General features: G+C 46.9%; 1 protein-coding gene across 1 annotated transcript; it reads left to right on the top strand.

The window, feature by feature from the left end:
- The first annotated feature begins 9,033 nt into the window (after positions 1 to 9,033).
- On the top strand, positions 9,034 to 9,600 carry LOC120700940 (translation initiation factor IF-2-like). The gene has a single exon (XM_039985134.1). The coding sequence runs from the start codon at positions 9,034 to 9,036 to the stop codon at positions 9,598 to 9,600; it is 567 nt and encodes a 188-aa protein (XP_039841068.1).
- The last annotated feature ends 2,476 nt before the right edge of the window (positions 9,601 to 12,076 follow it).

Here is a 12,076-nt window from a genome sequence, read left to right as displayed (position 1 = left end):
AATTTTAATGCGTGTGATACTAATTGTAGTTTCTTATTTGATTTTTTGAAAAACACATCCTTCTCATCATGGTTTTAAATAGCGGGCTATGACAAATAGCGACGTATTTTTTTCCGAGGCTAAGAGGCTATAGCGGAGGCTATAGCGGGCTATAACAAATAGCGGTTTACTACTAAATCATAAAAAATATAAGTAATAGATAAAAAAATATAGTAATTAGCAAATTTCATAAATATAACTATATTTCTAGAGCTACGGGAACATTCCTTAAGTTGACAATACAATAAAATTCATACAATCAAATATTCAGTTGTCCAAAATACTAAAATAGTAGCATTGAGCTAAGAATAAGGCTATAGCAGCGCTATAACTACGCCATTTAGCGCAACTATAGCCCAATTTAGCGTCTATAGCGGCACAAATACAAATAGCATAACGAAAACTCTCTAAAAAACTATGACAGAGCTATAGCGAAGGTATAGCCGACTATTTAAAACTATGCTTCTCATACAGACTCTACATGTTATTTTTTATAAAAACACGTGCCACAGCCATAGTTTGAGGCACGTGCACCCTACTACCTACTAGTCTTGGTAAAATTGCTATGTTTTACACTCCTCCGTTTACAGCCATAGTCTGAGGCACGTGCACCCTACTACCTACTAGTCTTGGTAAAATTGCTATGTTTTACACTCCTCCGTTTTACGATCGCATTCCCTTCATATTCCTGCGTTTCCTGCCGTTCCTATATTTTCTATTCCTTCCAAAAAGGCCCACTGCTACACCCTAACACCACTGGTCCGATCCTCGGTTCATCTGAATCCACTTTATCTGTCTGCTTCGTCCCAGCATCCACTTGTGCCGCCGGACACCTCGATGGGTCGCCATCGTCGTTGTGTGCACGTCGTCGCCCTCATGTTTTTCTGATCCCTACGCGGGGACGTGGAGCTAGCTCATCTATAATTCCACATCGTCCTGTGCCATCGATTTCTTCATCCATATGCCCCACGCTGCAACCAGCTAGCTCATCCATAATTTGCTCGATCTGCCGTCGTTTCTTGAGAGCCTGCGCGCGGCTGCTCCTCGATAATTCCATCAACTACCTGCATGCAACAACCCAGATTTTATACTTCGTCGATCGTGCAGAACAATAAACATTAATTGAGGAAGTACATAAATGAGCTGGCGCATTGGATGGATAGATGAGGGTCTCCGTCTCTCCGGTCTCGTCCAATTCTTGCTGGGTTGTCTGCTGCCAAGCTAGGATTCTGTCACGCACAACAATCTACAATATTTCAGTCCTATACAACTATTTCTTGGCCTAGCTTGCTCCTACCCCAAGCTTGTTTTATTGTCATTTGTCATTCTTCCGCATGGATATGGCTGTCGTTTTACAACATGTTGATGTGAAAACGTGACGCGTTCACCCGCCGCTGCAAGCATAAGGTGTGCAAAGCCAAAGATAGCTATATATATCGTGTATTTTGCAGCGATAGACGACTAACTACTAGAAAAATAGGCTTTTGCCATCATAAATACTGTAACAACATATAAATTGTTGCAATAAGTAGGTGATATTGCCAGAATATGAAATTTTGTGGCAATATATCTATTGTATTGACACAATTTTTTTTGCATTGCCATATGTTCACCTTCTATTGCAATAGGTTAGCATCTATTGCAACATTCGTTTATGTAGTTGCATTAAGGTGTTTGTTTTGCCACGATAAATTAATGCGGTAATATTTCAAAAAATGGTTGCAACAAAAAAGTTATTATTGCCACGAGCGGAGTAGGGTTGTAATATATGAACACTATTGCCACGTTTTCTAACTGTTGCAACATTTTTTTACTCATTCTCATGATTAATAGAGAGGATAAAACTAGACTATTTGCGAAACATACAACAAAAGTTGCTCTAGTGTAGTGGTAAAGGACTCTATTATTTTAGGTCCAAGGTTCAAAGCCAACTAGTAGCAACTTTTATAATTTTTTCTTCTAATTGTTTTTTGCCACAAAAATATGTCGTTGCAATAATAGATTTTATAGTCTCCATCATTGCAAAATCAATCAATTGCAACGTTTCATTAGTGACAAATACCACATTTATTGCAACAAACTAAAAATCGTGGCCCAAAGTTTAGACCTTGCAAGTACTTGCCACAGCTCCCAACGACCATCATGTCGTGGCGATTGAGATAATTGCAATGATTTGGCCTCTATTGCCACAATTATTCAGTGTTACAAAAGCTCGAATTTCTAGTTTAGGAAATGATAGCTAACATAACTCGCGACCACAAACGGCTGGTTTAGGAGCAAAATAGGAAAGGGCCATCTAAGAACTCAATATGGGAAGGGGCTGCAAATTCGTGCGCCCTACTGGTTTGTCTTAGGTCAGCTTGTGAGCCTGGTTATAGCGCTATCTCACACCCCACTGACAAAAATACAAACATTATTAGAGTTTTGGAAAAGTAGGATGAACAAATAGTATAGTTCTTTATCGTTCATTAGCTGGTTGATTTGATTGATCTTGGCACATTATATTTATATGGTGGGGGTGGATCTTGTCTCCTTACAATTCTAATCTAGAAAAATAAAACTACATTAAAAATCATTTATAACCCAACGTACAAATCTATTCGATACTCCATTTCCATTTCTACACACCTGATTTTCGGCCGTGTTGAGATACTATAGACTCAGAAATCCAACTTGTACAACTTAGTCTTCAGTCGATCTAAACCTTGTTTGTTATTGATATGAAGAATAATACGCCATGTAGAATTCCTGCACTGCTGCACTATATGGACTGCGATGCTGCTCATGCGGGCCGGGGTGGATCCAGCGTAGGGGCACGAGGGCTTTCTAGGTCCTGCCCTACAAGTTCATGGTGCCGCAAACAATTTTCACGATAGATGACAAAAGAGGAAGAAGAAAAGGAGAGAGGAAGAAGAAAATGTGAGGGGAGAGGAGGAAGAGGGAAATGAACAATACCTTGTTTACTCCTGGATCCACTCCTAGGACTGATTGGTTGCCTAGATCTTAGCTGAGCCAGGCTCTCACCATGCAACCAGCACATGTTTGGTTGGCTGGAGGGCCAGTTCCATACAGTGGAAGATTGTCTTCTAAACCAGGCTCCATGGATGCGGGCAAAATCTTCATTTCCCTCGAGCCAGGCTAGGGCGAGCACGCGTGCTGCACAGGACTAGAGAGCAGGGATGCAGGGCCAGTGCGATGGGTAGTCAACCAATCAGCTGCTCTTCTTAGGCTAAATCAACTCCGGAACCCACATTCCCCGGCTCCTATCTCGGCCATCATCGGATCAGTAACTGTCGATTTTCCAGAATCCGTTCAAGAAAAAATAAACAACCAACCAGGTGGTGCACTGTCACCGGGTGGTGAGTGCCTGTACTATGAGGTGAGGGAGTCTGACATATTTTAATGGAACTATGTGGAAACCATACCCTTTAGGTCCTACTATATATTTTTGGATGTTCAGTTCTATAGTTGAACAGTAGTACTAGTATGCAGATTTTTTACCATATCTTCAACTTTGCGTGTAAAAAATATGTGCACATAGTATTATACTATTTGTTAATATATTCCATTGACTACAAAAAGTGTATCACAATATTTTGTTTGATATCTATGTGTAAAAATATGCAGTGGCAGAGAGGAGGCCAGCAAGGAACAAATCATGGAAGGGACCATTGCCGGGATGCAGGGTGTCTCCCAGGGTGTTGCTTGGGGATTGCTTGGCGATGGATCTCCGAGAGGGAAGAGAAGCAAAAGGGAGGTTCAGACTTCAGAGGCCTGGTGGGGATCTCGGCGATGCCCGCCGGAGTTTCTCAGCCCACGACGACGACAGCGATTGTGGCAGCGGCGGCGGCGGAGAAACCACTGGGGAGAAGGTAGAGTTCCTAGGCTTTTGGGCCGAGTGATTGGGCTGACTCGGGTCTCTCGTCGGCCCAAATTCGACTCGGTTCCGAGCGCCGGTTTAATTACACTGGCGGCTTCCTCTCAAAAAAAATTCCTCTCAAAAAAAAAAAAATTACACTGGCGGCTTGGGGTGACTTTTCAGAAACGGAGGAAAGCCGAGGCGTGGGGATGGTAATGGGCTTAGTTCTGCTTCGGGAGCTGATTGCTCAGTTGTTCACCTTGGGAAAAGAAAGGAGTTAAAAAGTTGCAGCTTAAACGAGGGGGAGAGCTTTAGAATGGAGAGGAGATATAAAAGTGGTGCTGCCCATGACTTTACTTCAGTTAACCAAAAAGCCTTCAGAGTAGCAGACTTTCAGTGGGGTGTTAGGAGCAAAGAGGAGAGAGTGAGCATGGAAGGAAGAAGAAGAATGGTTGGGCAGTGGGAAAGAGGGCAGAGGAGAGGAGGTTTCAGCTAGGTATGGCAGTCGAGGCCGTGGATGGCAACGGCGTGGGCCAACTCCTAGAAGAGACAGGGAGGAGGAGGGTGCGAGAGGGTGCTTCGGCAATCAGGTGTTGGGAGAGCATGCCAAGAACAGGCCAATATGAGCTCGTGGAGTGCAACTGAAAGATCGAAAGAGGAAGCTAAACACAAGCAACAAGTGGAGGGACCTAGGGGCGACAGTACTGATGTGGCAATGGAGTAGGCTGGGGGCAAAGGAGATGGTGGTAAATCTGATCCTGTGGTGGGAGCAATATGCTCGAGATGTACCAAGAAAATACATTTGACAAGTGTGAAACTGAGCTTTACAATGTAATTTGCGATGGTAAAGATCATGTCAACCACAAGTGTCCGATCCTGAAACAAAGCAGACCAGTGGCTCATGCCGTGGGCTATGCAGTGCACGGGCTTGGGTTTTATCATATCCCCCACCCTCCTTTGCCAAGAACTAAGAAAGAATATAGACAGGCTTTAAACACAGTGGTGGGAGGGGAGCTCTCAAAAGAACTGATCGTTTTGTAGCTCGAGAGGATCTTTTCTGGTAAATGAACTTGGGAGCTGTTGGAACAAGACAGTAAGAAGTTTGTCACTAGATTGCGGTCGAGGATTGAGCTGCAGTGGGCGATAGCCTTTGGTGGAACAGATGTCAGAGACATAAGGGGTAATAATCCAGGACTGAGATTGCAGTTTGAAGAATGGCAAGAGAGGGAGGAAGGCTTTTTACTCCCAAAAGTTTGGGTAAGAGTGGTGGGGTTAAGAAAATCACTTAGAGAGTATCAAAACCTGTGGGCAGTAGGCTCTATACTGGGATCAACTCAAGTTGTGGATATGGAAACAACAAGGAAAAATGACTTTGGAACAATCATGGTGGCAGTCCTGAATCCCCTGTTAATTCCAGCTTGTATGGATGTTGTTATCGGAGATCATTACTTTGAACTAGAGTTCGAGGTAGAGAGAAAAGGTTTTGATGAAAATGGGGAAGAAGTGGAAGTGAATTGGAATCGAGAAGTAGATGACAAGCGAGAGGAGGAAGAGAGCCCTGAGCAAAACTCTTCAGATAAAAGAGATCCAAAAAGACAAAAATGCACTGGTCGTTTTGTAGCTCGAGAGGATCTTTCCTAGTAAATGGACTTGGGAGTTGTTGGAACAAGACAGTAACAAGTTTGTCACTATTGACGGTTACTAAGTACCAAATTTAGGCCGTCAACTCCTGCATAAATACATAAAATATGAGCATCAACATAGTTGTAGGGGTTTACTACTGACCATTTCCACGAGTGTTGGTAATTATTTGTATGCAGGTGAATTAAGGGAGAAAACATACTTCAAGAGCAGGAAAACACACTCCACAGATCAAGACAAAATGCGCAACTACATACAACTAGATAGCCTCACATGAGAAGGAATGCAGCCCACAAGCAAGGTGACACGTCATCAATCCGTGGCAACATCCTCTCGACGAATCAGACGCGTTCACAAGGATCCACGGGCCCACCAGAGCTTCCAAACCGCCTTAAGACAAGCCATGTCCCATATATATGAAATGGGGGCCTACCTAGCAGTGTCCCGGTCAAGTTTGGAGCCGAACGGCCACATTTACTGGTCGGCGGTCGGCCGACCATAGGTCGGTTCGTCTCGGCCCCATCTTCCATGTGTTGGCTCCCCATTCGATGCCAAGGTCAGTTCCAGGAGGTTCAGGGCTGAATTCACGGCAGAAGAGGCCATGGCACCCCTCTATAAATAGTAGAGGGGGGCTCCAAATGAAGACATCCATCAAGTGCTCTCTCAAGCCTTCTCTTGGTTTAGAGTTGTCTTAGAGTAGGGAGAGGGTAGAGGTGCTCAGGAGGGGCGCCGGTCTTTGGCGCTCTTCTCCATTTTGTACCTCTACGAGAGTAAGAGAGTGATTGGAGAGAAGTGCCGGGGTGTCGGCACTCTGCTCCCAGCTTGTACCTCTACGGATGCTGCTACATTCTTTGGTATTTAGTAAGTATTCGTGGTTCCTATCTCTAGTATTTTACTTGGTATAGTAGATGCTAGTAGTGCTTGTAGTTGAGTGAGATCAGTTCTCTTACTCGCGGGTTCGTCGCTCTGTATTCATACATAGTGTTGTAGTTTACTACGGGGTACCAAACGTAGTTAGACTGCAGTAGTAATCTATAGTGTAGACGTGGTGTCTAGGCTAGAGGTTATCCTTCGTTTGCCTTATATCCCACGGTTTGTTAGAGGTAGGCCGTAGGTGGTGACAGCCCTATTGGTCATTCATAATCCTCCATGTTCGGATATAGCATAGAGCTGTTGGCCGGAGTCGACTGGCAGACCAGTTGTAAGCCGGTGCCCGAAGCGAGTATTGTGCCCGAGAGATCGATCTTTAACTCACCTATAGTGCTATCTCAGGAATCCTCTCTATCCTTCTACCTATCTTGGTGTGTTCTTGGACTGATTAGAATAGAAGAGAGTGCACACACGTTCCCTGTGGATTCCATTATCCTTGGAATACTCTGAGGTGAAAGCTACAACGGTATCCGTGCGCTTGCGGATTTATTCGTGATGCTAAAATACCCAACAAGCTTTCTGGCGCCGTTGTCAGGGAACGGTTGCTGTATCTTTCTTCGAACCTAGTCGTCCTCGTATCCTTTGCTTTTCTTTTCTTCTACCTTGACCCCCGCTACCCATAGAGGAGCTATCCTTTAACAGCTTCTCTACCCTATGGGATTTATCCCATATCATTTTTACTTTTCTGTCTGTTATCTTTACTCCCACTACCCATGGAGAAGCCATTCTTTCACAGCCTCTCTGCCCCTAGGAAGGAGTTCCAAGAGCCACCATCATCTACACGAATAATTCTCACATCCGGCTATGAACACTTTCCTGATCTTATCACTCTAGTTCGGAAGCCTTCCTTCTCTTGGTTAGAAAGTGAAAAACCCATACCACCATTTGTCGGATTTCGAGCATGTGTGTTCATTGTTTGCCATTGCAGGCATGACACAAGATACCCTTAAGTGGAAATTGTTCCCTTTCTCTCTTATAGGGAAGGCCGAACAATGGTACACATATACCGTAGGCAGTGTACACGACAATTGGGATGAGCTTAGAGACAAGTTCTGTCTTGAGTTCTTCCCGATGTCCCGTATCATTGCTCTACATAGGGGTATCCGCTCTTTCCAACAAAATGAGAGGGAATGCATTAGAGCGGACTGGTAAAGATTCTTGAGTTTGATAGAATCAAAACCTGTACTATCGATACCCGAATCTTTGTTGCTTCGCAACTTTTATGAGGGCCTCGACAAGTACTCTGCCTTTCATCTCGACGTTATCTCTGGAGGATCATTTTCCCGTATGACTCAAGCTGAAGGTAGGAAATTCTTGTATGATATCATAGATTCTATTGCCTTCACGATCATGCCCGAAGTCCTCCGGAAAATATGCAAGTCGAACCTAGAGGATCTTCTAGTAGTTAAATCCAATATTTCATCTTCCACATCCTTAGATTCAGCTCTAGAAACCTTGCCCAAACCAGGAACATCGGAGGGAGAAGAGATTCACCCCCCCCCCCCGAAGTTCTCTTCTAGATTAGAGGATGAATCAACGGGAAACCATAGAAACACCTCGAATCTCGTAGATGCCCATTCAGGGAAGGAACCTTCCTCTGTCCACACCGATCAATATAGAGATCTCTTGACAGAACCTTCTCTTAGGCCTACGGTACCTCTTTCTCCTCCCGGCATCCTTAACGAAGCAATTCTCGAGGAAGCCGAGGATGAATGGTCAGATGGAGAGAAACACTTTTCGGAAGCAATTAGGATTAGCTCACCCTCCACGATCACTCCTTGATCAATAAAGGGAACGACCGTAGAGGCCCACATTAACCCCATCGTGGAGGTTAATGTTTTGCCATGGCACTTAGCATACACACTTCTAGGCAATGTTACGCTAATACCATCCGACACGCTCTTAAAGACTTGTCCCACGGGATACATCCTTAAATGTCGGGGGGGTTGCAAGGGCCATGCCGCTGAAGATAGACAAAATCGAGGTCAACTATGATTTCCATATCTTCGATATCCTCGATTTTGATCTTCTCCTAGGCTTCCCGCTCGAAAAACTTCTCAAATCTCAAGGGAGTCTAGATAAAAAGCTTAAGAAAACTGCTTCTGGCACTATCTCTTGCTTAGAAACACTACTACAAAAAACATTTTCTGAGGCGGACGTTTTTCATTTTTCGAGGCGAGCAAGAGCTAACGTCTCGGTTAATCAGTGAATAACAGATGTGGTTTTCAGCCGCCTCGATAAATCGAATTAAAAAATAAAAAAAAGCCCGACAGGCCCGTGACAGGCACGCTGAGCCCATCACAAGCCCGCCGAGCCCATCACAGGCCCATCATCATGCTTGGCGCCACCCCGACGCCACCAGGCATCCTCCGCCTGTTGTCGCCGCTTGGCCGCCCTCCTTCGCCCCGCCGCCGCTGCTCCGGGTCAAGGCCGGCCCCTGCCCCCCCGGATCTGGCCCCTGGTCGCTGGAGGGGCCGCGCCGTGGGCCGTCCCGGGTCACCGCCGGAGGGGCCGCGCCCCCGACGAGCTGCCGTCGAAGAGGCCGCGCCGCGCCAGGAGGGACCATGCCTCCCATGCGCCAGGCCGCGCGGATCCGGTCCCAGGCAGCCGGATCCGGCCTCAAGCTGCGCTGTCGCCGGACTTGGCCTCCCCGGCCGTGCGGATCCGGCCTCGGGCAGCCCGGATCCGGCCGCGCCGCCCCCGGAGTTGGCCGCTGGTACCACGTCCCGCCCTTACCGCCGGCGCATCGCCGCCTGGGCACCTCCGCCCCACCACCCGATCTGGCCGGATCCGCCGCGGGGAGACCGGATCCACCACAGCACGCTGCAGGGAGGGGAGCGCCTCGTGCTGGTGGAAGAGCTCGGGTGAGTGGAGCGCTGCCGCCGCGCCTACACCCGCGCCGCCCGCCGCGGCCGCACCCGCTGGAGGAGAGGGCTACCCTGCCCGCGTCGCCCTGGGAGAGGGAGATGGATGGGGATGCCATCTCGCAGAAGAGGGAGAGGGAGAAGGGAGAGAGGGGCGGCGGCGGCGGGCCCTCTCGGGAGAGGAGGGTTAGGGCCGGCGTTGGGGCAGGTCAGGGGCAGGGGTGGAGAGAGAAAGGGGTGCGGCGACAGGGGTGGAAGAGGAAGTGAGGAGGGAGACTTTGGGTTTATTTCATTGTATACTCCTTCTGAATAACTGGGCTCATTGGGCCATGCTTGGGCCTGGTATTAACCGAGGCGGACCCTTTAAGGCGTCCACCTCGATTAATGGATTTTGAGAGGCAGTTCTTCGTAACCGCCTCGGTTAATAAATAATGACCGCCTTGGTTAATCGCAACCATTAACCGAGGCGGTTTTTTAACGTGCCCGCCTCCGAGCTATTTTCAAAGTGCCTCGCAAAATCATTTTTTGTAGTAGTGAAAATTCTATGGCGAAGCATTTTCCCGTGTCAAACCCGCTCAAGGAAATGATGCATGAATCTCCGTTCATACCATCCGAGTCCATTCTCTCTAAGGTTGCAAAATCTGCTGCTTCCGAAGAGCACGACTTGGAAGTTACCCTTCACTTTTGTGAAGATGAACGATTACTATCCCTCTTGAGCGAGTTTGAGCCTCATCCCTCTGTTCCCGAGAAAGTTGTTCTCGACTTCGATCGAGATTCAACTATGATTTCTCACGATGAATCTCTTGAGATGGAGAATCGATGGGCCATGGAATTTTGTGAGGCGCCAACTCTGGAGTCCGATGAAAAGGATTCCACAGATGAGCATGGGACCATCATCTTTGAAATACCATGCTCATTCAATGCAACTCCAAAGTCTGGCATGGTTAGTGCCCCGTGCACACACGAGGACTACAACCACCTTATGGTCCTCTTCTGTAAAACTTTCAGGAGGTTGGTTGTAGATGTATATATTTATCGTAAACATTGCAGATTTCGTGAAGTGCACCGTGGCACTAATCTTGTAGCTAGCTGCAACAATTGGTGGTGAAACAATGACCCACCACCAATGATGGCTACAAGAGTTCTCATGGTCGAGCTTATGACCACAAAAACAAAGCACAACTAGGAGATAGCCCGGATTATCATTTATTTATTTCCCTTCAATAAAAGCAAGAGCATGTTCTAGGATGTATTTTTCCTTCGGGTATTTTTGGTCGCTAACCTTTTGTAGGGTCGAGATGGCGGACTAGAGGGGGGTGAATAGTCCTTTCTAAAACTAATTGCACCGGCTAACCGAAACTTATGCGGAATTGAAACTATTCGCTTAGCCAAGACTTCACCCCTCTAACTATGACTCTAAGGAACCTCCAAAAAGATCCTACACAAAATAAATAGAGTGCCAAGCTAGCAAGAGCTCTCCTAACAATTCTAATGCCAAGCCACACAAGCCTAAGCACTAGTACTTCACAAACAAGGGGAGCTCCTACACAATTCTAATGAGCAAAAGCACAAAGCCAAACCTAAGCTCACTAGATGCTCAAGGACAAGGATACACAATCCAAACCCAAGAGCTCAACTTGCTTAGCTACACAATTTAAGCAAGAGTAACTAATTAAACTACATAAGCTAACTAGTTACACTAGGATCTCTACTTCTAGCTACACAAGCAAGAAGATGATTAGTAGCTACACAAGCTAACTAATCACTAGAGAGCAACTACACAAGCACAAGATATATATAAATATAAATACAAGACTTGTGATTTGGAGAATGCAAACCACTGAGAAGAGTAGACAAAATTGACACGGTGATTTTTATCCCGAGGTTCACTTGGTTGCCACCAAGCTAATCCCCGTTGAGACAAGCTCCAAGGTTGCCGCCGATCCTCTTGCTAGTGGTGACTCTCAAGTCACACCCTCCCAGGTGGAGTGCTCACACCGAGCTTTAGCACATGATCTGGCCGAACCACTTGTTACTCTTCACGTCTCGCTCAACTAGAGTTGCTCTTCGCGGCTCCCGTGGGGTGAGCACAATACCCCTCACAATCTCTTCTCCGGAGCACCGCACAATCTTCTTGCAGGCTTCAACGGAGCCTCTTGCCACCAAGCCGTCTAGGAGGTGGCAACCTCCAAGAGTAACAAGCACACCGGCTTGCAACACGATCACCTAGTGCCACTCGATGCAATCTCTCAAAGCAATCGCACTAGAATTGCTCTCTCACTCGATCAGATGATTACTATAAAGTTAGAGTGAGTAGAGGGCTCTCAAGCACTCTCACACATGGACACCAAGTCCCCAAGGTGCTCAGCCACCTCAAATGGCCGGCCATACCCTCTATTTATAGAGGGAGGCCCCAAACTAGCCGTTACATTTAAATCCCGTGAAACAGAGTTTTCGTGGACTGTCCGCCTCACAGAGACCGAACTGTCCGCCATTCAAAACCAACGGCTAGAACTGCAATGAATATGTGTCAGAGTCGACCGTTAGAGCCCCGAGCGGACAGTCCGCCCCAGGATTTGCAAACGTCTTTGACTAAATCTGGAAGTGACCGGCGGACTGTCCGCACCCCAGGGGCGGACCGTCCGCCGTTCAAAAAGTGAGCACACACAGAAACCGCAGTGTTTCTGTCCCAGAATTTTCAGTAGGAGGCGGACCGTCCGCCCCCAAGGGCCGGACCGTCCGC

This window comes from Panicum virgatum, chromosome 3K, assembly GCF_016808335.1.
Source record: "Panicum virgatum strain AP13 chromosome 3K, P.virgatum_v5, whole genome shotgun sequence".
NCBI lineage: Eukaryota > Viridiplantae > Streptophyta > Magnoliopsida > Poales > Poaceae > Panicum > Panicum virgatum.
This window is presented reverse-complemented; position numbering and strand designations above follow the sequence as displayed.

Excerpts from the sequence above, each read along its gene's own strand:
- LOC120700940 (XM_039985134.1), top strand. The coding sequence starts at position 9,034 with ATGCCTCCCATGCGCCAGGCCGCGCGGATCCGGTCCCAGGCAGCCGGA.